The sequence below is a fragment of the Netta rufina genome (genome assembly GCF_964035555.1).
Source record: "Netta rufina genome assembly, chromosome: 4".
Lineage (NCBI taxonomy): Eukaryota > Metazoa > Chordata > Aves > Anseriformes > Anatidae > Netta > Netta rufina.
Window position 1 is genome coordinate 35049647 of NC_140127.1, and position 24918 is coordinate 35074564.

The 24918-nt window shown below is 38.4% G+C and overlaps 1 protein-coding gene across 2 annotated transcripts in view; it reads left to right on the forward strand.

Annotated features, from left to right (window-relative positions):
* The window catches only part of SLC10A7 (solute carrier family 10 member 7), a 139107-nt gene extending 114625 nt beyond the window's left edge, over nt 1-24482 (forward strand). Inside the window, exons 8-12 of one of the 2 annotated variants that reach the window (XM_084286376.1) lie at nt 2090-2255; nt 5209-5260; nt 6783-6856; nt 21871-22016; nt 24388-24482. In XM_084286376.1, the coding sequence (XP_084142502.1) occupies nt 2090-2255; nt 5209-5260; nt 6783-6856; nt 21871-22016; nt 24388-24432 (483 nt within the window). In that variant the 3' untranslated portion in view covers nt 24433-24482. Of the gene's footprint in view, nt 1-2089; nt 2256-5208; nt 5261-6782; nt 6857-10704; nt 11134-21870; nt 22017-24387 lie in introns of those variants that run through there. The other variant, XM_084286377.1, reaches the window with a different exon arrangement.
* The last annotated feature ends 436 nt before the right edge of the window (nt 24483-24918 follow it).

A 24918-nucleotide genomic window follows, 5' to 3' on the forward strand; every position in this document is an offset into this window, starting at 1 on the left:
GCTGATTGAAGATTTTGAGGAAGTACAACTTGCAGCTTTAAAATGTTTTTCCTTTCTCTTATACATCTGTCTGCGTTAAATACATGCATGAAGTTCATATTGTCATGCACATTATATTTATACCTTGTACAGACACAAGGTTATAGGTCTCATAATAAATACCTCCAGTTAATTATACCTGAGGCATAATTAACCATAACTTTTCATTTTTCAGCATCTCATTAATGAGCACGGTGGAAGGACCATGAATGTGTGGTCTCACCTAGCTTGTCTTTTTCCCCAAATTGACCTTAATTTAAGTTATAATAGGAATTATTTTTAACTTCCTTAGAAAACACTCACTTTAGAGGTGAAAATCTGTGCTTATTGCTTGCAAAGTCCAGAATAGGCTCGTCTGGTCTTCCTGGTTGATCTCTGTCACGCTGCACACTGAATTTCTGCACGCAGCTGTCCTGGCTCCCCTCCATCAGCGTGGCAGTGTATTCCTACCTGCTGGCCTGTAGGGAGCTGCCTGCTGGACTCCTCTCAGTGCTCTTTCAGAAGTTTGGCTGTATCCCTGAGTTGTGTTCTCTCTTTAACATCTGGCAAGTGTGAAATTTTAAAGTTGTGTTTTCACTGAGGTGCTGAGCTTTTTGTGTGTTTTCCTGTAAATCTCTTACTCTTCATCAGCAGGAAGCTTACACATACTGTGAGGTGAGCACTGGGCTTCAGCCTGCTTAGCTTTTTGTGAACCTCACACACAAAGTTTTTAGTGGGTGCCCTGCCATGTGGCTTACCAAGCCTATTTTCCGTGGTTACCGGGATAGCTGCTTACAGGACTTCTCTGCTGAGAGATTTGCAAACAAGCTGGGAAGGCAGTGAGGAAAGCTGACAGCTCTGAGGTCAATCCTGTGGCTTTGGCGGTTAGTGTGTGAAAAGGTCCTGTGGTAGCTTTGGTGACGATGTTTTGATATTAATCTTGAATACCTCTAAAACGCTCTGTATTATTAAACTGATAGGGGTGTTGCTTATTAATGGTACCGCTATGGGAAGGTAATGAGACACCTTTAGAGCCTTCTTGGTAGAGTTGTTTCAGGATCTTGTGCTATTATTTCTGAAAGAGTATGGTAACAGAGAGTATCGGGAAGTCTCAGGAGAAATTAGGCAAGATAATGGGATTGCTGAAAAATTAACAGACGTCACAGCTATATGAGAAAAGCTTTAAAAAGTTTTTTCAAACCATATAAAGTGAAGAGAAAAAATGAAAGCGACTCCCCAGGCAGGGCTGAAATAGATGTATTGTATCTGCTGATGCGTAGTCCTGTTGTGTTTGGCATAATTTGAAAGTTGAATTTCCTTTAAAATTTATAGTTGTTTCTAAAAAAAAAAAAACCTTGAAAAACAACTTCAGATTCAATTTCCTGAAATTGCAAAAGTTAGGCTAAGTAGAGTAGTTTTGCTTGTTTTCATGTGTTAATTCTCGTATTCTGAAAGCGTGCAAATGGCATTTGTCTTTGGATTTACAAAAACTCTAGATATTCAGAGTTTGAATTATTTAAACTCCCACAACACATGCACTTTTGCTTTTCAAGCTTGAGTTATAATTTAATTAAAAACTTCTGGTGCATCGCTAGCTATTTAAATATTAAAATGTTCCATGGATCACTTTCGATTATCTACCGTCATGAAATTCCTGAAGATGTCAGATTTTTAAGATTCCCAAAGTTGCACTTGGAATTGTCTGTTGATGCAAAGGGGACTGTGATAATTACATACATCCATTAGTATCAGCAGAGGAGATAAACTTTGGGGAGGCTTAATGGGCATGTCTCGGTGACAGCTAGCAAAGAACATTTGGCATGATTAAGGATGGATTTGAATGTACTTGAAAATATACTCTCATTATGGACGCCCAGTGGAAGTTGCACTACAAATGTTAAATTCCCCAGAAGAAGAGTTGTGTGGCAGGGAAGCTTTGAAATCCACTGTGGCCGTCATCCAAATTACTCTCTTCTCTTTGTGTCTTTCCGCTGTCAGATTCACTTTGTGATGCCCAACTTGGCTCCCTGCATCTTTGAAAAGAGGCAACCTGTTGATTTCTGTGTTTCAGATTGTCCGAAGATACATCAGGGACTGGCTTGAAAGGAAGAAGCCTCCATTTGGCGCTATCAGCAGCTGTGTGCTCCTGATGATCATCTACACCACATTCTGTGATACTTTTGCCAATCCAAATATCGACCTTGACAAATTTAGCTTGATCGTCATAGTGTTCATAAGTAAGTTCAGTCGTAAAACTTCTCATTTATCAGTGATTCATGAGCTATAGCAATGAGCTATAGGTATTGCAAAGGATGGGGCTGGAGTAATGCTGAAATGGGGCTAGAGCTTGTACTTTTAACGTGTCTAGCAAAATAGATTACCAGACTTCTTAGGGGCTGGATGCTTTTAGGAGACTGAGTAAACATTCTGAGAAGGGTGAACCCTGCTACGTAGGGGTTCCTGAGACTACTCAGTGGACCTTGCCTTGTAAAGGGGCATGGCATTACTTTCCAAGTGTTTCTGACTGTTCTGATTTGTCTTCTTGTTTTTTAAACAGCCATATTTGCACAAATGATACATTCCAAGCAGAAAGGAAATATCTGGGTTTAAGCTGTTATTCAAAAGCATTGTCAAAACTTTTAAATAGTTCCTGACCATGTTACAAACCTAGAAACTAGTTGGGAGTTCGAAGGTGTTGATACATTTCTGTGGATGAACACATTTGGTGCAGAGTTTGTTTTAGAAGCACTCTATTCATTCAGCCTTAAATAATGCACACATGAGAATAGACTGCTGGTGTCTTTGCCATCAGTTAAAAATACACTTGCAGATCACTACCTCCCAGGGAAGGGCAGTGGTATACAGGCACCGTCTTCTCTCCCTGTAGGTATTTCCTGTCTTGCTTCAGACTGCAGAGATTTGTTTGCTTGAAGCAGAGGTAACTGCAGTATAAATCATATCTTATGTTTTCTAAAATCAGTGCATCACTTTCCTGAAGTATGTGTACGTGCACATGTTTCTACCTAATAAGAATCATTTATATAATATAAAAATCCAACCTTCACTGAAGTCAGTGGGAAATTTGCCCCTGCACTTCGTGGGTCACTTTTTATTTGTATTACATGTTCTAGTTGTGGCTTTTTTTTTTTTATCATGAAACACTATGTGTGTGTAAAATATTACATGGAATTATAACTGGTACTGCATAACTGCTTTATTCTGAAAGCAAAGAAAGAAGCCATCCTAACAAGCTTTTGCAAAACGGAGGAAATACTTGTTTGCACAGGCACCTGAGAAGGACCACATGTGCTTAAATCAGTGTAGGGTTGTCAAAGAAAAAGAGGGACATGGAAATCTCCAACTCTGACATAAAGTGCAGAGAAACAGAATAAAGTAATTTTGTTGCTGTGATGACCACTACATTGAAAAAAAGTTGCCTTTGAGATAAAAAGGCATGTTTTTCCTTGAACAGCTGTAGAGTGGTTGCTTTCATTGCCTTTCTTTTACTTTCGTTTTGCAGAGACAGCTCTGCATTTGTGCCATGTGTAATTAGGTGCACCACTTGTAGTGCAGTGCATTAAAATGCTTATATATACGTTTTTATTTCCAGTGTGCATAATTGGAGTTTCTTAGTACAAATATTAATGTAAGCCTTGAAACTGCTAGGAACATATTAGGCATTTGTTTTTGCTAAAACATTTATAAAACTGAACGATAAGGAAGTTGTGGAGGTAAGTATGGATGCTATATTCTAGAAAAAAGTTTTTGAACCTACATTGGATGTGTTGGCTGGATGCATGTGTTATGTTATTACCAGGATGTGAAATTAGCACAAAGATTTTGAGATGAAACTGCATTTATTATTCTGCTGATGAATGTTGTCATGGAATTTTTATGTTAATATGCTAGCCACAGCAAAATATGCACGAGGGATAATTGGTAGTAACACATGCATATTGCTTTACAGAGGTATACGTATTAAGGGATTTTTTTTTCTGTGCATATTAAATTAATGGACTTAGCTGCAGAAATATTGTAATTTGGGAACAATGGATTGCTTCCGTAGTTCACGAAGGAAGTATTAAGTGCATGCTGAGGTGACATTTATACATCCTAGGAAACGTTATGTAAGAGAATGGAAAATGTCACTGGTAATAGCTAATATCCCTGCCATGTTGCCCAGTTATAAACTGGGGTCAAAATCAAATGCATTGTCTTGGCTTGCACTACCCTCAGGGACACATTAGCCTTATTGCATTCACAAGTTTTGCAAGGAGAAGGAAGAGGACTCATCCCCAGATTCTGCTGAAAGTAAAAAGCCTTCCCCCCAGCACGCTCCCCCCGAAAAGGGCCGTACAGGTCATAGGGCTTCTCCTCCAGCTCTGCGGGGAGTTCCTGCCCTCCAGCGCGGAGCTGGTCTCTGCAGCCCCAGCAGCTACTCGCAGCACAGCTGGGAAGCCGCCTCTCCTCCCTGAGCTCATTCCCCACATCTCTGCAGATCGAGTGAGGGCTCTGCGTGTCCCAGAACCCCTGCGGGCATCACGTGAGCTGGCAGAGAGGAGACCTCCCCTCAGGATGCACAAAACACATCCACACTTACAAAGTTGACTGAGCTTGAATGAACAGCTGCTTTGTCTGATGTATGCTGCCCAGTTCAGGAATTAGCCTTTGTCTCCGAGGGAATTAAATGTGTATGATTATCTCCTGTTAATAGTGATCATTCATCAGGAGAGTAATATACCCACTGCATGAGAATATTTATTGCAATCACGCTTACACATTGTACTTTCTTCTGTTAAATAGAAAGGGGCTGCATTTAAACACTTGGCAACCAGAGCACATCCAAGAGGTTTTATGTTGTTGATCCCATAAGCAAAACTAGTGAAAACAGATGTGCAGCATGCAACAGTGAATTCTCTGTAATTCATTGTGTAGCCAAGAACTTGTGTAGCCAGAATACCAGCTCTGTCTGGGATGTGATGATACATACTGTTCTTGCAGACATGATTGTCCTAATCACCAGCCTTTAAAGGCTGTCTGTCTGTCACTGGATTTCTCTCAATTGACTCGGTCCAGCCTACCTTGTGATCTGTTGTGTGAGTGCAAGAGGCGCATACACTGCACTCACAGAGATTTAACTGACCTTCACTTCTGTGATGTAAGTCCAATTTTACCTTGTTTCTCTTTCAGTATTTTCTGTTCAGATGAGCTTCATGTTTTTGACCTTCCTCTTCTCTACAAGGTAAATGAGTGTCCTATAACAGAGTGCTTGAATATTTTTGTGTGATGTTTTGGTTTTGTGTGATACAAAAATGTGAAAGCACAGGTTCCTGAATAGGGGTGACCTCATTTTGATATTTCATATTGTCCTTACTGCATTTTCTGTTAGCATTTCATAGACTAAGAGAGCAGGACCTGAATTCTGTCCTTTCTTGTGTGTTAATTACAGAGTTGTTAAATCTCAATCAATCACTGCTATACCTCATCCACTGAAAAAAAATGGATTTGCACAGATGTCACTGAAGGTATAATTTGCCCTGCAGACATGCTGATGACATATGAGAGAGAGAACTCAGTTTGACTTTTTACATCTCAAGATGCATTTGCTGGGCTGGCAATCCACTCTTCTCTGTATATGTCAGATCTGTTACATTTATATGGTGACTCTTAAAAGACAGTTGTCCCAAACTAATGTTGGTATAGGTATTCTTTTTCTTTTTAAATATCAACTAAGAAGAACAGTTGTATGTTCGCTTCTCAAAAAATAGTACTATGAGACTGGTGTTAGCTGAAGGCTTAGTGCATCACTTGAGCTAGTTAGAATATCCAGCACTGTCCTCTGATTTGTGCTTCCTGGAGTATTTTCCTCAGCAGCACTCTGTTGAACGTGAAGTGTCACAATACAGCAGACTCCAGACATATGCTTTATATAAATTATACAATATCTGTAAGGGGGAATCATAAAGAAAGGTGCCATGTCTTACAGCTACTTATGCTTTTTTTAGTGCCACAAGGAAATTTCTCTGTGACAAGGTCATACTGTGACCTTGGAAGGCAATTTTATATAACTTTTGAATGGCTATACTTGATCTGGAGGAAAGATCTGCCCCAACTGTAAAATCTAAAGTGCTGTAAGTAGTAACCAGTTCAGACAGTATGATAAATATTTAGGATCTCAGAAAATCATTCCAAATTTGGACCAAAGAGTGATCCATTAACCAGTCATCGACCTCTGCATGTCATTTTTCCACCTTTTCTGGCATTTCTTCCAATGTGTAAACCTTTAGATGAAGTTTTTCTCTGAAGTAGAGGATAATGACATGTTCTAAGCAATGTTTATAGTGTAGACTCAGTTTGCTGTCTAAATTGAGCATCTTGTAACCGTTACATACCAGGAAAGAAAATCATAGGGGTTTTTTTGTTTGTTTGTTTGTTTTTCTTCACAGAGGCAAGCCAGCCACTGCTGTGATATAGCATGTTTGCAAAAATAGCCTTGGCTGGAATAAAATTTGTCCTACATACTGTATTCCTCTCTTTCACACAGGAGCATATTCAGTATATAGCTTGCAACAACTGAGAAACAATTCTGCTTAAAAAAAATAAATCAAACACTACTGTTCATTTGTGGGTAGAATTATTTCTGTCACTAGAACTGATCAAAGTGATGTGAACTTGCATATGGATCCTCAAAGTAATATATTTGATTGATGATGTTTTAAGAAGGTTTTTGCTATTAGAGGTTATTAAAACTCTTTCTTTTCTAGGAATGACTCTGGTTTCACACCAGCAGACACAGTGGCTATCATTTTCTGTTCCACACACAAATCCCTCACCCTTGGTAAGTCAGAAGATAAGCTTTTGAGCAAAATAACAGTAACACTCATAGCCTGTTTTGTTGAAAAGGAAATAAAAGTAGTTGTTTGCTGGCTTTTCTGCTTAAATGTTTTTAATTTCAGTGTGGCAAGTAATGCTACCAGTATGATATTAATCATAGGATAATATTTTTACATACATAAAATAAATGGTTATTACAGGACACGCAACGTAATCTTCTCAGCTCAGATTTCAGGAATATCATTAAGACCTTATGGAAAGCTGGATTTTTCTTTCTGTTCTTATATTGTTGTTCTGTTGCCTATTCCGATATTGATAAAATTTCTGCTTTGTTACTAAAAATATTCTAAGGTATATCTTCGCAGTCTCACAATAAATTCCTTAAACCTCAAAACTAGGATGCAGAAGTGAAAACAAAGCATGTAGTGTATTCAGTAATCACAAACAGATAATACAGTCTTTTATTTAACATGAGCGAAATGTCTGTGTTTAAGTCTGCACATTTTGGGGGGCAGTGTTTTAACTACTAGAATTAATTTATCAAAATATTATTGAGATATTTGTCATTTAAAATCTTTTAGTGATAAGATGTTCTAAAGTCACAAAATACTGTCTCTGAGTCCTGCTTAGCCTCACTTGATACTGCTTCATTCATTATGTTCAGTCAGTGAAATGACTTGAATATTTTTGTGCTGTTTTTCGAAATATGAAAACGTTTGATAGAGCATATGCAACTAGATGTATGCCTTTTCAAGACCTAAACACAGCTAGTGTCAATAAGGGAGTTAAAAGCTCGGCCTGAAGCAGGGGAAGAACTAGTTCAAAGATAGAGAGGTGAGATGTTTTCAAGTCAGTTTGATAAGGTAAAATTCATCCCAGGGTTCTTTGCTTCAACCAGGCCTGTGCTGCAGAATGGTTGGAAGCACCCTTGGCAGGCTGTGGGAGGTGAAAGAGTTCCAGGAATACAAGGGAAAGGCAAACATAATGCCTCTTTTCCATTGAGGAGGGGCCAAGGAATTATAGACAGTGAGTTTAACTTAATTTCATAGGAAACTACTGAAACAAGTAAATAATTTTAACAGTGTAGGAGGAAATGGGGAAATGAGATTTGTCAAATGCGTATCAAATCAAACCAAATTAATTTCCTTTCACACAAGGTCCTGTGGTTTGTGGAAAAGTAGCAAAAGTTGCATGGGTTAAGAGCATCCTGACTTTTGACACTATTGCATGGTGTTCTGGGTTCCGCAGTTCAAAAATGATGTGGACCAATTGGAAGGAGAGCAGAGGAGAGTGCCATAAATGATCCTAAGTCTCATAAATATGGCCCATGAGAAAGGTTCAAACAACTGGGTTGAGACAACAGCTGAAATACAGTAGTGATCTTCAAATGCATAAAATGTTGATGCAAAGTAGGAGAAGTGACTCTTTTACAGTGGACTTTGAAAAGGGAAGAGCTTTGTTACAATGAATAAGATTCAAGCAGTCAGGGAAGCCTCACTGTAAAAAAACACTTCAGCCGTGGAATATGTTGCCTATCAGTGTAGTGAAATATCTTATCATTGTAGACAAGCTTCAGTCAGGAATTAGATAAACTGGAGTTGACCCTGCCTTGGAGCAGTAGATAGATTAAATGACATTTGAGGTTCTTTCCAGCCGATTGTTCAGTGAAACTGAAGCTTCAACTAGTAAATGTGCTTGCATTCAGGAGGACAGTTATGTTTGCATTTATAGAAAGCAACTCCACACCTAAATCATAACACACTACTGTACTTGCTGCTATATGGAGATGTATAGGAACTTAGGACACAACCATGATATTACAGAAGAGAAGTTGGTTGTATCTGACAGCACAAATGTGTAATTTGCTTCTTTCCTCCCCAGTGAAAATAGTTCTATATACACTCTGTGAATACTTCTGCAGCATGTGATGGCACTGAGAAAATAACCACAAAGCCTTTTTAAAAATATTTAAGTCCTGAAGGGCCTTGCTCACCTTCACCCAGAAAAACCATTAGGGACTCTTCATATCTTTGACTTGCTCTGCCAAGCATCCTCATGTAGACCATCTTGACTCGTATGCTATGTGAACAGCTCAGTCAGTGCACATTTCATCTGCTAATACACTCTACTTTTGGTATTTTATTTTCTTATCTAAAAGAGATTATTTCCAGGTTTGTAGTTTGCTTGTCTTTTTGACTTGCGTTTTCCCAATTCCAGGTTACTGCTCTGATTAGCACAGCCTGAGGAGTCAGATATACTTTATATTTTGCTGCTGTCTTTGCCCTATCACAGCAACAACAAAAAAAATTATTTCAACTACCTTGACTTCAAGGACTCCTACAACTTCTCCTCAGCCATATATACTTTTATCTCATACAGATGTCTCATATGAATAAGTGTGCAAATTGAAATGAAACAGACTCATGGTGGAACACAGTATTACAGGACTGTTTCTTGGCTACAGATAGTTTCATTTGTGAGCTTCAGGACAGGTTGCTTTACCTTCATCTTTGAAGAGCCTGTGTCTCATTAAAGGCATATTCTGCTCTGTTTGGTATTAGTACCAGGTCTAGATAAGACAGAGCTGTGTAAGTACACATTTCTGTGTAAATAAAGAGGATCGGGTTTTGTAAAGCCATTGTGAGACGAGATATGCCCCTGTAGCTGATGATGTAAACAGGAATTGTTAACCAGAGCAACTAGCATTTATTTCTTCACTGAAGTTGAAAGCAGAGTAGATACGATTAGTTCTTAAGGATCAGCCATTTCTGAATGACAGTTAAATCTATTTCTAGTAGTCTTGTCCACCCTGATCTTAGCAGAAACAAGAACAGACACATGTATTTTACCTCCTATTCTTTTGTTGTTGTGTCACATTTCTCCATGTCCAGAGGTGTTTACGATAAACCACTCAACAAGAAACCTTCTGTTCTCTTGTAGCAGAGAGAGTTTTTCTCTCTCACAGTCATTTCAGTGCCTGAAAGCACAAACACAGCTCAGGGTCTGGTTTCATATCCATTGTGGAGCTGTGCTTTGTTTGTCTTCAAGATTCCAGTGGTAGTATATAAATGACCCCCCAACACTTGTTCTTTCACTTTGAAATTGATTTCTCTCAGCTTGGCAGGTAAAGCTCCAGATAGGTACGTCTGGTCCCTTCCCGGGGGAATTTACGATGGCACCGACAAAAGTGGGAGAAGAGCTGACAGCTTTAAAGCTTTAGAAGTGGTAATAGGAGAGGCATGAGAAGACTTTTATAAGTCACTTTCTCCCACACCATATTATGAAACCAACTAATTCCCATGCAGTGCATGCTCATGAGGCCAACTGCCACTTCCAGTGTTGAATCCATGAATAAGTGCTTGCTTTGCACGGAGATGAGTGCTGTTCCCATATGCTGGGTTTTATTTTGTAGACAGAACAGTTGACACACTTTTTGTCTCACAGATCAGAGTGCAGGGCATGTTTGTGTAAGGACAAATTACACAGGGTAGGTGCCTTTGTGTTTCTTAGTTAGGAGCACAAGCCGGTATTTCTGAATAGAGGTGGATGCTTTGGCAGTTTTTGAATACAGTACATCACACATGCAGAAAAAATAATGTTATTTGGATTTCACGTAATGAGTGAAACGGGATATAAACTTACAAGTAGTGAAGATAAATATAGCATTCACAATGCCCTCTGGCATATTCACCCACACTTTGTTCTCTTTCTCTCCTTCCGCCTACTCACATATATGCATAGTGCATGTGAGCACACACATATGCGGACATTTGATGCATGGCTTTTATTAGTGCATTTGCCATTGATTGATTAGTACTTAGTATTAGTACTTCTTCTATTGATTGATTGCAGATGAAGTGACTATTTGACCTTTAATTATGAGCCTTGCTATTGAAAATGACATTGAGCTATGGCTTCACATAATCCATCTGGAAAGCCCGACATGATGCCATTCCCTGGAGTTCATTCAGTAAGAAGAGAAGAGGCCTCAAGGAAGTGCAAAGCTATCAGTGTGGCTCATCTAAACAATACTGCAGAGTTGTTGCTTGGACTTACACGAAAGTTGCAGCCAAGTACGGAATATTATTTTATCTTTGGCAGAGTTGTCAGTGTGAATTACTAGCCAGAAGTTACAACTCTAAAATGAAAATTTAGGATAGTCAAAAAAATATTTTTAATTTACTTTGTGATATTTTTAATTTACTCAGTAAATGTATTTTATGAATAGAAAATGGAGTAGTGATACTTATTTAGCTCTCACAAGTGCAAATGTCTGTAATGCAGGTATGATGAACAGCAGATTAGTTTAAAAAAAAAAACAAACACCTATAATGAAATCAGGGTATTTTGTGATGCATAGTACATTTTTCCTCATTTGTATTTAACAATGTTGCTGTTCTTTCATTACGGAATTCGTAAGGTAATGTAATCAAAGTTTCTAGGGTACAAAGTACTTCCAGGAAAGAATAATTTTCAAAATAAAAGACAAAGCCCTTTGTATTGTTTTAATTTCATTCTTTTTTTTTTTTTTAATACTCAGCTGCTTACTCTGTGAGTGCAGAATTGATAGTCTGTCCTTGAACAATTTTTAAAAGCACTGTGTAATGCACAAGTGGATTCACAGACAGCTCAATTGTGTGTGAGCAGATCATCTAGGCTATGGATTAATCAGCCCATGCCTTCCCTCAAGTTCCCCAGCTGCACAATGTGACAGAGTGCATCGTGCTCACATATAGCACTAATCTGCTCACAGCTATCTAGAGTTTGCTCATGTTTTCTACAGATCTCTTTGCAAGTTTTTCAGAGGTAAGTAATTATATTTGCACAACCTAAGCCACTGCTGTTTAATATTAGCTTCATCTGGTTGTTCCTGTACCCAAAGTCTGCGAAATGCTGCTCTAATCAAAAGCAGACTCTTATTTTGTGGTGATAATCACCTTTTTCTTTAGACAGAAAAATGCCAAAGTGTCCTAACTTGTGTTAAGATAAAAGGTAGGTCACTTTGATTTTAAAAAGGAGGCCTCGCTTAATAATTCTGTGATAGAAAGTAAGGTTGCAAAATCAGATGCATTGCCCTAAGTGAATATTCAAGCCAAACTCTGTGGTTGTTTTTCTCTGCTCCTGGCAGAGAATTGTCCTCTAAGGTGGTTATTCACCAAGGGACTAACTGTGATTATCTGTGAATGTGTGAATAATTCCATAAAGATGTAAAAAATAATCCCGGTTAATTGCGCTCTAAAAGTTTTCAAGAGTAAGATTTGTGATAGTCTTTTCTACTTCCAAATTTTCCTGTGAATGTTGAACGAGAGGCATTACTGCTGGTATCCTGTCATACTTCCCCATGTTATTAGTGCTTGAATTTGCAGATACTCTTACCTGTTCCAGACTTTTAATCTCATTTCCTACCCAGCTGTTAGAGTGATGTAAGTGAAAATGATCTCGCTACTACTCTGACTGGAATTGGTAGGGTGCTGACCTTCAGAGAAGAAGGGAAGCCAATGGGAGAAATGTGGTAGAAAGAGTGTGTGTCATGTAGATACCACGTCTGGGCTGCGCATCCCTCACTTCTTCCAGAGGGTTAGGAACAGAAGGGCCCTCTTGATCCCATGCCTGCTTCTGAGATCCCAGGGGATTTAGTGGCTACTTTTCACTAGTTTTCTTAGCGTGATTCTTTGGGTCAAACTGAAGTTTTTCTCATCTCTTCAGTTTTCACGCGGCAGTTGCTTGGAAGAAGCAGCAAGTCATTGGTTGGGCTTTTTCCTCTTCTCTGTAGTTCACCACCTCTTTGTCTCTGGAAAATAAGAACTGAGGATTTTGTATTACATGAGATGAGAGCGGGATGAGCAGAAGCACCCAAATCCACTAGACTTCTCTCCTGTCCACATCTTTCTTTGTAACCTAACTTGAGGGCAGCTGGATTGTCTTTCCTAGCTCATTAGTTTTGTAGAAGCAATGTTTAGTTCTTACCAAATGATATTATCAAAGAGGTCATTATCATGTAATCAGTATGTCTTTTTTCTTAGCAGACCCCTAAAGGAAGCCTGGGGAGTTCTGTTATTTCCAGTATGGCTGCCAGATCAGAATACTAGCAAAACGAAATATAATCTTCAAGGCAAAGATTTATATAATTGGGAATAGTATATATGTTTCCTGCTTGCACAGACTGCCTAATCCACGCGAGGTGACGTGCCATTTTGCATGTGCAAACATTTCTCTAATACTAATCCCACCACTTGCTTTAAGGAGATTCTCCATGAGAAGTCAAACTGACAGTTTTGAGTAGGGTGCGGTCACTGGGATATCAGAACATGTCTTTTATTTCCCCCTTGCTACTGACATATGTGGCTGGGAAAGTACCCAGTGCTCGTCTGCTTCATACCAGGGCATCCCAAGGGGCTGTGCTTTCAGGAAGGACATGCCCTAGCAGGCCAACACGAAAGTGGGAAGTGTTTTAGTCCAATGAGTTCTAGTGGCTCTCAGACGCAGAGTGCCTGATTCTCCGTTGTTTTTTTATCACAAGACTGGCAATATAGCATGTCTAATATATTGCAATTTACTCAATTTTGACCTCTCTGTGATTCCAGAAGGGAAATACTGGAGGAAATTAGGGAATCTCTTTTCCTTTCTGACCTGAAACATATGTTTCTTTGATTAGACTTTGAATGTGGCTAGAAATTCTGCACCAGCTCCCAGGGCTTCCTTTTCATCTGTATACTCTGCCAATAGTAGGTTTTTTATTAATATTTAGAAAGTTTGCCTCCAGCAGTACTAAAATGTGCATCAGAGGACAACAGTTGTTTACTGTGTTTGAACTGAAGAATCTCACCCAGGAGATCTCATTCACTTGAAGTTTACATCTCTCAATCTCGACTTACAGAAAGAGATCGATGAATAACAATTGTCATTTCAGAGTTGCACCTCTCCAATTATTTATTTGGTTGTGTGTCTTCCCAGATGTACACATAATTGGATCAGACACTAAAAACCAGATTGCAGGTTTTTAATGACAGCAAGCTCGTACCTCTTTATAATAAAAAAAAATAAAAAAAATAAACACATATCCATCTGTAAAATGATAATGACACAAGAGCCCTCCCAACCCTCCCTCCCCACCAAAAACAGTTAAAGTTAATTTATCTGCTTTAAGAAACTGCATTATACTCAGCAGACAGCTGACAGGTTACCCTCGGGAAGATCCACATTTGGACATGACTCAAGAATTTTTTTTACTTCAATCTGGCAGAGGCTACAAGTGTCACCCATGCTAAACCTGAGTATTGAAGATGATGTTGCGTCTCCCTGAGAGAGTTGCATCTACATTTGCTGCTCTCAGTGCACCTTCTGGCAGCCAGTCTGAGCTGCTGACTCCAGACACTTCTGAAAGAGTGGGTGCAAAGATGTAAAAAAAAAACAAAAAACAAACAAACAAACAAAACAAAAAAAAAAAACACACAACAACAGCAACAAAAATTAGAAATCCTACAGTTCATGGAATTTTAGGATGGGAAATAGTATCCCTTAGTATTTCTGGGTAGTATGCTGTTTTCTCAAAATGCCTTCCCAAATGACTGCAACATTTAAGCTTTTCTGGCCTCATAGCTCTTTTTCTTGGACTCAGAAATCAGGTAAAGAGATGATTGAAGGAAAAATATGCTAGCATTCCTAACATCTTTTTTTCTTTGTGAAAAGAATCTTTTTTTGTTTTATCATTTATAATGAATTTGTGGTATCATGTTTTCCTTTGTGTCAAAGCTTCAGGAGAAAAAGACTTAAAAAAAATAATAATAAAATTAGAAGATATGAAACAGTTTGGGATATAATCCTTTCCTTCTTGTGTTTACAAAAATAACAGGTGTGACTATAAAATAAAATTATACTTGTAAAAATATATATATGTAAATAAATCCACATAATCAAGACTCTAATGCTGAGAGAGATGTTAGCCTCAGCTGTGTGTGGAAGGGGCAGTAACGTTCAAGGAAATAATCAAATTAATCAAATCTCAGCTTATGTTTTTAGGAAATTTGTCAATCTGGTTGTCCAGAATTCCTTTCAATAGTGGATCTAACATATTAAACCTTTTAAAAGTATTGAATACAGGAATTGTAGAGAAGGGAAGGAAGTGTTTAAATTCTATTTGTTTAAACTTCATAGCTTAGATATTAATAGTGAATTACAAGGAAGATTTTACCCTATGCCTTGAATATAATATGTGTGTGAAGAGTGAATTGATCTTTAAGCAATAAAAAGCAGTGAAGTGTTATGGTCAGCTTACACCACTGCTGTGCCTGCACTGTGGTCCCAAATTAAGGATAAGTCGCCTCTAAAATATGACTCATGATGGTTCAATTCATTCGTGTATTCCCTCTTAACTAATTATTACTACCATGTTGTCAGGCAGGTGGAGGAGGTGTTCTAGAGTCTGAGGCACTAGTCTTCAGTTGTTGATGTTAAATGTTTCATTGCTAGCAGCTGGTAAGATCGCCTGTGTTGTTCACTAAACATCACTTCCAATCTGAACACATGCATTGAAAACCCAGAAATAGGCAAACTGTACTTTCTTCCTCTTCCATCTTCTACATTTATTTACTAAAAATTTTGATAGTATCACAATGTGTCATTTTCTAGTAACTACTTAGATTTCACTTAAAATTGCTGATTTATGATGAGTATAGTGAGCCAGTTACCTGAAGAACAGGAATTACTAAAAGCATACAAACCATACTAGGGTTTTGGTTTTTCTTAGTTATGACAATATATATATATATTCCTTATTTCCTTTCCTTCTCCTTCTTTATTTGAGTATTAGACCAGCTAAGTCTCTTACAACATAGTGTGGGTCTCAGTGAAATTCTTGCACTCTTAAGGTAATTGCATGGACCACACCGTGTGATCACATCAGTCTAATTCAGTACAGAGCCTTTCCAATATTTCTAGTCCTCTGAGAGAGGTAAGACACCTAGTGTCGTGCAATAGTTTAATATGATTTCATATTACATTGGAAGATGCTTTCTTCAGCTGAAAGCACTCAGCAGAGTGCACGTATTTGTAAAGTTACTGGTAGTCAGATATCATTCAGCTGTTCCCAAGACTGAAAGAAACTGGTCCTGAGGGAAAAGCATTTAACTTGAGTTCAGTGCATATTTAGGTGAGGGTAAAGAATCCTTATCTGGTTATTTTGTCAAAAGCATCATGATATCAGTATGTCATAGCAGAGTCTTAACAAGGGCAGTAACTTCTATCCCTGGGTTGCCTTCACTGAGGAGAGGCCCAGTATATGAACTTTTGCCTCCTCAAAACTAGCCATTGCAATCTGATTTACCTGGAAGAAAAGCAAGGAAATCCTTAAGAAAGTTTGAGAACTGGAGATTAGCAGTATGTTGCCATTCTGGCAGCTATCTGCATGAGCAACCTTTCTCTCATCCTGTGTACTGGATTTTTCCAGATTTCACCACCCTTTCCTACCATGCAGTCACTGGACTGCATGTAATGCTATTCTGAAATTCAGCAGTAAAATTTCAGGTGCTCATTTGGCACTGTCTTTGCAGGGAGAAACTCAGAAAACTCCTGTTTTGGCAGTTTAGGAGGGGTTTAATGCAATATATGCCTCCCTTTGCGGGCTTCTCAGTTAAAAAAAAAAAAAAAAAAAAAAAAAAAAGCTTTTTGGCCTACTGATGTTCCCTTCACATCAACTCCTGAGAGAATTCTTCAGAAAGACAGCATAGCACAGAGAGTGTCAGAGAAGCCACCATTCATACACCTGCTTCATTTTGTATATTGCAGTTAAAGATCATGGCAGTTGCGAATTCTGAAATGTATAGATGAGGAGAAAAGAGAACTGAAAAATGCACAGGTTAAGGATTTTCTTCTGAGTATTTCCACTGCTTCTCTCTAACAGTTGTTTGATGCTCTGATTCCTTGTGATTTCATAGCCTTAGTGATGACCTCTTTGTTTTGTACCTAAATCTCTTTTCCGGAGAAGAAATGCAGGAGCATTTTGTGATTTGGAATGTGTTTCAGTAATTTAAGCTATAAAGTTTTAGGATAAATTGTTTGTTATAAAGACATTTAAGGGGAAAAACCTATACAGTGAAGTATGTAAGTAGAGCATCTAGCAATAATTCTGCTTTGGGTGTGAGAGATAATGGCCTATGTTTCAGTGGTAATAAAAATGTTCTATTAAGTTCTCTGAATCCATCGCAATGTGGTAGAAAACAGCAAATGATGAAACACTGCTTTGAGGGGAGCTTACACATCCAGTGAGCATAAAATAAACATATTAAAATAGAAAAAAAAAAAAAAACTGATTTCCAGTACTTATTGTTTTATCACTTCCATCATGGGTATAGGATAAAAGAAAACTCTTACTTGCTTGTTAGAAGAAGAAAGCTCTTACTTGAAGTTCTTACTTGGCAGATGTCAGTTGAAAGCTCTGCTATGGAATATGCTGCAATGTCAAACTCTGTTGGGTAATTTTAGACAAATGTGTCATGTGTGACACGGAAATATGGCATGCTGTACATTAGTGATTTCCCAAGTGTTTGGATCAGGTAGTAATGTGCTGAGAAAGTGCTCTTTATCTCTCCGCGCTGTGTACTTGTATAGCAGTGGGGAAAGGCTTTTGGTAGAAATTACTTTAGTCAGAAAAAGAATCCATTTACAATATGTGCCTTCTAACATCTTTCAGACAATGCATTGTATTAAAGAGGCATTTTTTGATTAATGTTTTATAAACATTTTTCAGCATGACAGCTTAAAGTCCCTGTAAAATTGTAAATGCGTGCATAGTGCTCACTTCCATAAAGTCAAATGCCATCTCATAAAGTCTGGTTGGATCCTGTCAGTGACAGTGACACAGAATCAGTACCTTGGAGCATTAAAATTAATTTGCTTCATTTATATTACTGCCATGATAGCTAGATGAAAAGAGTCCTATATTTAAATTCTCTTAAAAATACCTTCAAATCTTTTAGGATTTTTATTATAATTATTTTACAGTTAACTAAATGTAGAGAAGCGCAGCATAATATTTTCATGGGCCTTTTACGAAGGTGACTACAAAATATGAAAGTAGCAAAAAGGAAAGGGGAGCATGTGGGAGGTTATACTGGGTGCAGAGCTGGAGGAAGGATAAATAGCTTTCCGTTTTGTAGACTACTACAGGAACAGTGGCCTTAGACCAGGGCTGATAAACTACAGCCTTGGGACCAGATTGGGATACTCTAGAGCAATGGAAAGCAACCAGGACTTTCCTGTCCCAGACCGTATGAGCAGTCTTCTCACTCCTCCTTGCTTCAGTTCCTCAGGTGTGCGAAGTTGTTGCGTGATGGCAAGAGGCTGGATGAGGATGGAGACAAGGAGAAAAGTGAACAGTACTCCCATGTCACAGGAATTACTTCCCTGTCTTAGTTGCGGTGGGCCTGTACCCCATTTCTGCTCTCTGTCCTCTCGTCAGACATAGTGAGTGAGGGTCTTTGGCAGAGGAGTTGAACCAAGATGCTGGAAGCCTGTAACTTCATAAACTGGAGCAGCATGTATTGGTGTCTGTGATGTGAGACTTCAGACCATGACGGCAGTCTTAAAACTCACCAGCCTGTATACAACCTTTGTTAATTCCAGCATTCCTCCGTCAGTGTCAGTCAGGATGAAGACCCAAGAAAGTCAGTCCAACTTCCCTGAAATGCAGATAAGCATGATTTAATGGCTCTGTGAAAACAGAATGACAGATCCTTACAGGTGTCATTCCTTACACATGTGAATGCTCCATTCTGTAAGTAAATGCCCTAGTGTTACTGGAAGGCCACGGGGGAAGAGAGCGTCTGCTGTGTACTTTGAGGAAACAAGAATTATAGCTATGCCAGTGGCTTGTTTTCTACAACAAGTGATTTGATCCCGTGCAGAATTTTACTTACCTTAGACTAAAGATATAGCTATCATACTCCTTTAATACTGAGAACAATATGTTATAAAAATGAGGAAAAGAAGAATGGACAGCCCAAAATAAAGACAGCAAGCTCCATTTTGCTTAGCAACTTTATTCCTTGCCATCTATCCAAAAGATTTAAACTCTTCTTACAATAGCTTCTTACAATGCTAATTCATAGTCTCATCTTGAAAATGCATTCTAAGGTACAGCAAACAGCAGCACCCCAATCATCAGCTGGGATTTGATTTTCATTCTTTTCTGGTTGTGTTGTTGTTGTTTTCAAATGGTTTATTTAAAAACAAGCAAGAAAAAAAACAAACACCCAGTTACTAATATTTTTAAGAGAGGAAAAAATATTTTTCCTAAAAAGGAATTGGTGTGAGCTTTATGCTCATGAAAAACATCATCAATCATACTGATGCTTGCAGTTGCTATATGTTGGAATAAAAAAAGTTTAGATAATATTTTAAAAAAGTAAAAACCCATGCTGTTTTGTTTAGCTCTGTGGTACTATGACTGACATAAGCATTTGTGACTGTAGCCTATGGATCTCTGTCATGAAATAGTTTTGGAGAGAGTTGCATGCTGGCAAAGTTGAAATTGCAAAAACCAGAACGTACATAAAAAGGGAACAGAGAATTTGCTTTTCTTTAAACTACTGCTTACCTGCAAAAAATATTACTTCTTCTTTCCACCAGTTAGTTTTTCCTAGTAAATAGCAGGAACTTTAATTGCACATTAGTGGCTTACAAGAACCTATTGTTGTGACATGTATTTAAACAAGCTGTGAATTAAGAACCTCTTTCCACCCTGCAATCTAATTACATTGTCACACTAATTATAGTATTTTGTATTTATATTTGACAACTTTAATTTTCTTTTCCTAGTTTACTGAAATAGCTTTCCTCTAGAGAATTTACCTTTTAGTCTAGAATTTCTCCTATTTTCTTTCAGTTCAGAAAATGTACAGTAACTTAAAGAATGCCTCAGTCGCTTTGGATCCATTCTGTTCATGTCTCCACCATTAGTTTTCTGTGTGATCTTAGGCTGGTCATCTTAGAGTTCCCAGATTCTTTGTTGGAGTCCTGTTCAGCATACTGAAGTGTTTTTAAATCTATGGATGACAAATGCCAGGTCCTGTCTTCTGAACATAAATATAACGTGTTCATAGGTTGGGACTCTAGTTTATTTTTCTGTGGTTAGAAAACAGGAAAAGACATGTTAGGGTGAAGTTGAGACTGGAAACAGACAATAAAATCATTATCTGCTTACAAAAACAATATGATGGGTATTTGAAGTAAATTATACTCCATAATAGAATGCAAATTCCCATTTAATTCCTATCAAAATACTGTATATTCCTAAGCCCTAGAAATCAGTGTTAATAATAAGCAGTCCTATTGTGTTGGTGATATGTCCCTGATACTGTTTTAAGGGTAATTATTTATTAATATTGAATTAAGTATGCAAGCCTTTATTTTTTCGATTTAGTCTTTTGCTGGAAATAGCCACATAAGAACAGGCAACTGATATGGGGATGAGGTTGTTAGTGGTTTAATGTGATGAAGCTAATTAAAATAATTAAAAGAAATTGTGCTGTGGCAACTGTGAAGATTTTGGCAAGTTTAGCTATGTGTGAGCAATAAAGGGGTACTGGCAGCATAAATATCCAGCAAATAAGATATGCTTCCTCCCAAAGGAAGGGAGACACTTTATTAAGGGAAAGGTTGTTGAGAACAGAAATTTATTCAAGACATAGATAAGTTTTTGTTTGGTTGGTTGGTTGGTTTGTTTTGTTGGTTGGTTGGTTGTTTTTTTAATGGCAAATTTGGTTGATCTAAATCATCTACTAATGGGGGAATTAAGGTCATGTGCCACAGTGCTCAGTTTATTGTCACTGCTAAGAAAGAAGATGCAGATAAACTCTGTGAAAACTCTTGTCTAGTTTCGTTCGCTGCAAGGTTGATGCTGGTGGAAGATTCCTAGACTGACATGTAAACCAGAGAAAAAGTAAGGTATGTTCTCAGGGGGGTCCTGAGGACTAGCAGCGACTCTTGTCTGCAACTGGTCAAACAAGACAAGAGATGGTTGTGAGGATTGCCCATGCTTTGTGGAGCAGGTAACAAAGCTGCAAGATTTAAACAGACCGTTTTGAACAATTAAGTGTTCAGTGTCAGCTTAATCAGTTTCCTTACTGCAAAAACTAAATCAAACGTAACCTTACATATCACTTCATCAAGTGGGAAGATTACGCATGGAGATGTCTAATAGAACTAGCACTGTTGAGCATAAATTCAAGCTCTTCAGAAAAATGGCCTATGTCTCTCTCTTAAAATTTACCTCTTCCAACACTTAGCAACTTCTCTACTCCAGCTGCTCTCCAGTTCTGCATATGGCCTCTTCATATTGCTCACTAAACCTTTTTTCTCTCAAGCTGTCTCTCTTCTGAAACATACAGGTAGAGCAGAGAGTTTTATTCTCTAACACGTGAACACTCACCTGCACAATACTTGACTCTCCAACTTAACTATGTGAATCAGTCTAGGGATGTCATTTGGGTACTTAACTGGCAGGGAGTATGCCAGGAAAACGCAACCCTCCTCCAGAGGTGAATGGACTGAAGAAAAGGTTGCAAGCAGGAGTTGGGCTGCTTGGATGGAGGACAATCATGAAAATATGAAACAGCATAGCAAGATAAGGTTATAAATAAACAGTACAGACCTATGCTTGGCAACTGAGCAATCATGTTGTAGCACTGATGTATTTTATAGCATGTCTTCAGCAGGAGTTTGCAGCTATCAGCAAAATTAGAAAAGATCTTTATGGCATTCCCCTACTGCTTCCTTTCTGGCATAGAGCTTTCTCTGCAATGTATTTTTTTTTTTGTTGCTGTTCATTTTCTTACAGGATTTTTTTGGTAGTTTTTTTTGTTTTGTTTTGTTTTGTTTTTTAATATATATACAACCTCTGTGCCTTCATGTTCTGTTTTCTTGGGGGGTATTGGATGGTTGAGTTGTTTTGCAAAATGCTTTGCTTTTGTCCTTGACTCGAAATCTGAATTGAGAATCTGTCTCCTGCTTTTCTGCCTGCAGGGATTCCAATGCTGAAGATAGTATTTGCGGGATATGAGCACCTGTCCTTAATTTCTGTCCCCTTACTCATCTATCATCCCGCTCAGATTCTTCTTGGCAGTCTTTTGGTACCAACGATAAAATCTTGGATGGTTTCTAGGCAAAAGGTAAGAGCTTCACTTCAGTAAAATCACCTTGCTAACTTGAATTCTAATCCTTAAATTACTCACTTTATGTGGCTCCATTTTGGTTACCTGAATTATGAAAAGTGGGAAAGGTCCCAGTTTTCCAGAACTGAGTCCAGAAATCAGGTCTTGTTAAGCTATACTTATCTTACCATCCAAAAATGGACAATTGTGAATCATATTTAATTTTGAGATTCCATCAGTTTCATGTAATGATAACTACTTAATTATCAAAATTAAATAATTACAGACATAATCAGGAGACAGGTTGTTTAAAGAAAATTGCATGCTGTTCCTGAAGAATGATAGCCCAAAGTTGACGCTACCAGTGGCAGAACAATCCCTGCAATGCTGGCTTCATTGTCTAGCTGCTCCCTGCTGCCAAGACCAGGAGTGTGGCTGGAGTTCATCCAGACCTCCCTGGTCCTCAGGGGTGGTACTGGCTTTCAAGGGCTGCTGTCAGTTGCTGCAAGTTAGCACAGCCTTTAAACAGGGCATCAGAAAAGTCAGCCCAGTACTGGAGAGATTTACAGTTCACCAGCACTAGTTTCTTATTCATTAAGCTTCAAATAAACCTTCTGTGTTAATCAGACTGTAATGCTACCACAGAGCCACTTCAGGGGATTGTTGTTCTGTTGCAGCAGATTTATCAGTTGGTCTTCTGTATTATTCACAAATGTTATTTTAATTACTCTCATAAGAAAAATCAATGAGGTTGGGGCTGGTACAGTTGCAATAAGTATAATAGAAGTGAATATTGTGACTGGATAATGGTCTCCCGCTTTGAAAATAAACATGTCATCATCACCCTTGATGTTTATTTTCTATAAACACCTTGGTTTCGTTTTGGCATCTCTCTTGCAGGGGGAGACGGTTATCCAGTCACAGTACTCAACTGCAGTGACATTCTTACTTAATTATGATAGTACATGTGATCTGGTTGTATGAAATTGAATTTAAATATTTAGAGGTTCATCTGCAGTACGGTATTTCTAGTTCGTAAATATGGCAACAGAATCTGCCAAACTACAAAGTTAAAATATTGTTTCCCCAAACAAAATGTGGGATGATGTCTCTCTCCAAAGTCTCTCGCTGAATAATATCCAAAAGACTAATCTCAAATGGCTAGATTTAACAATAGTTAAATGCTGGAGTTTCTGAAAGCTGGTGTTTCTGAGGGGAATATAGCCTATTTATTTTTAAAGGTTTAGATTTTTTAAAGGGTTTACATTTGTGCTAGAGTGTTTTTTCAGCAGTGCATACAAGCTTGAAATGTACACTATTAAAGGTTAATATCTACAAGAAGAAGACCCATCAGACTTATCTCTCAGACTGAAAATTGCTTGTTTAGCCAACAATCCTCCAGAAACAAGTGTCTTACCCATCAAGCAAATGCGTCTGTCAGGGCACTTCCCTCAAAAGGACACGGAAAGCAAAGGTTCCAAATTTGATGAATTTCGCTCTCAGGCCACAAGAAACACCAAGTATTTTTTGTTGAACAGCACACCAAAAGAAGGCATCCTGCACAGTGCACACATCTGTATAAATTTGCAGCTGAAAGCCTAACCCCATTTCAGCCTGTCACGCTTGCCTCCTAGGTTAGAGAGGGTGCTTCCTGCCAAACTGGAAACACGACCACCTATTATTTGAGCTGAACCTCTGTCACATACTGAGTAGTTCAGCTACCATAATTGGCTGACCCTGCCATTGCTTCAACGTTTCTCCATGGGGTTTCTCCTCTCCTTGTAAAAACGTTTGGTAAGAGCAGACTAAAGCTACAGACATTTTAAACAAGATCCTCAGGCATCAGTCACCTGGCATAAGATCAGTTCTGGACTTGGCTTACTCTTACATACCCTCAGAAAGGAAGGTGTAAACACCCAAGGTGCATGACATCCACCACTGTTACAGTGACTATGCTCTGAGCAGGCTTTGAGCCACATGGAAAGAGGCCAAGGACCAAAAAAGTATTTGCAGAAGTTCTCATCACAGTCTTTACCCTGAGTAGCTCAGAAGCTCTTGTATCCATGCCACAGGTGGTTTCTTGACTGGGGTCCCAACAGTTGCTTTCTAAAAGACATCTGAGACCCACCCCAGCTTCCTTCACTGCCAATGTAGCCGTATTCCTTAAGGTTCCTCTGTTATGTCTGTCTGTATATGAGGAGGCTGTGATGGGCTATCAGAGATAAAAAGATCATCAAAATAGAGTGGCCTATTAGCTGCATGCTGATAACTTACCATCCCAGAAGTACATGGAGCATTTTGTCAACCCTCAATAAAAAGCTTGTCTTGTACTGTTGATCTTCTTTTAATATAAAAAAAGTGACGTTTTTTTTTCTTTCCCTGTTCACAGGCACTGAAGTTAACCAGGCAGCCCAAAGTACCTGTGAAGGTATAATGATGGAGATGGCCTGTGTCACAGTGAATGTATATATGTACTATACTGTACACACAGACAATTGAGACAACTGGGTATTTGTGAATGTTGCTTCAGTGCATATTTTATTTTTATATATACATATATTATATATATATATATATTAAAACGATACCTGTTAAGTGCCTTACAGATGCATTTTTGGCAAAAGCATTGTTTCCAGAAGCCACTTTGTTGGTTACTGCAAGAAGTTGTACAGTATTTTGGAGTCCTTTAGTTTTTATTTTTCTAACAGAGTGAAATGAAGAGGTCATGACTAGCAGCTGTTCCTTCCATTACCCCTGCTTTGATGCCAGGGTGCACCAGCTGTAAGTTTCTGTTTTAAACTAGCCAAAATGACCAGAAGCCTATCCCACTGCTGGCTTACCCTGGAGAAGAGCTTTCTTGAAGGTTTTTTTTCAAGATTGACTTGAATTCCTGTGTGATTCTGTTACACTCCCTAGTCAT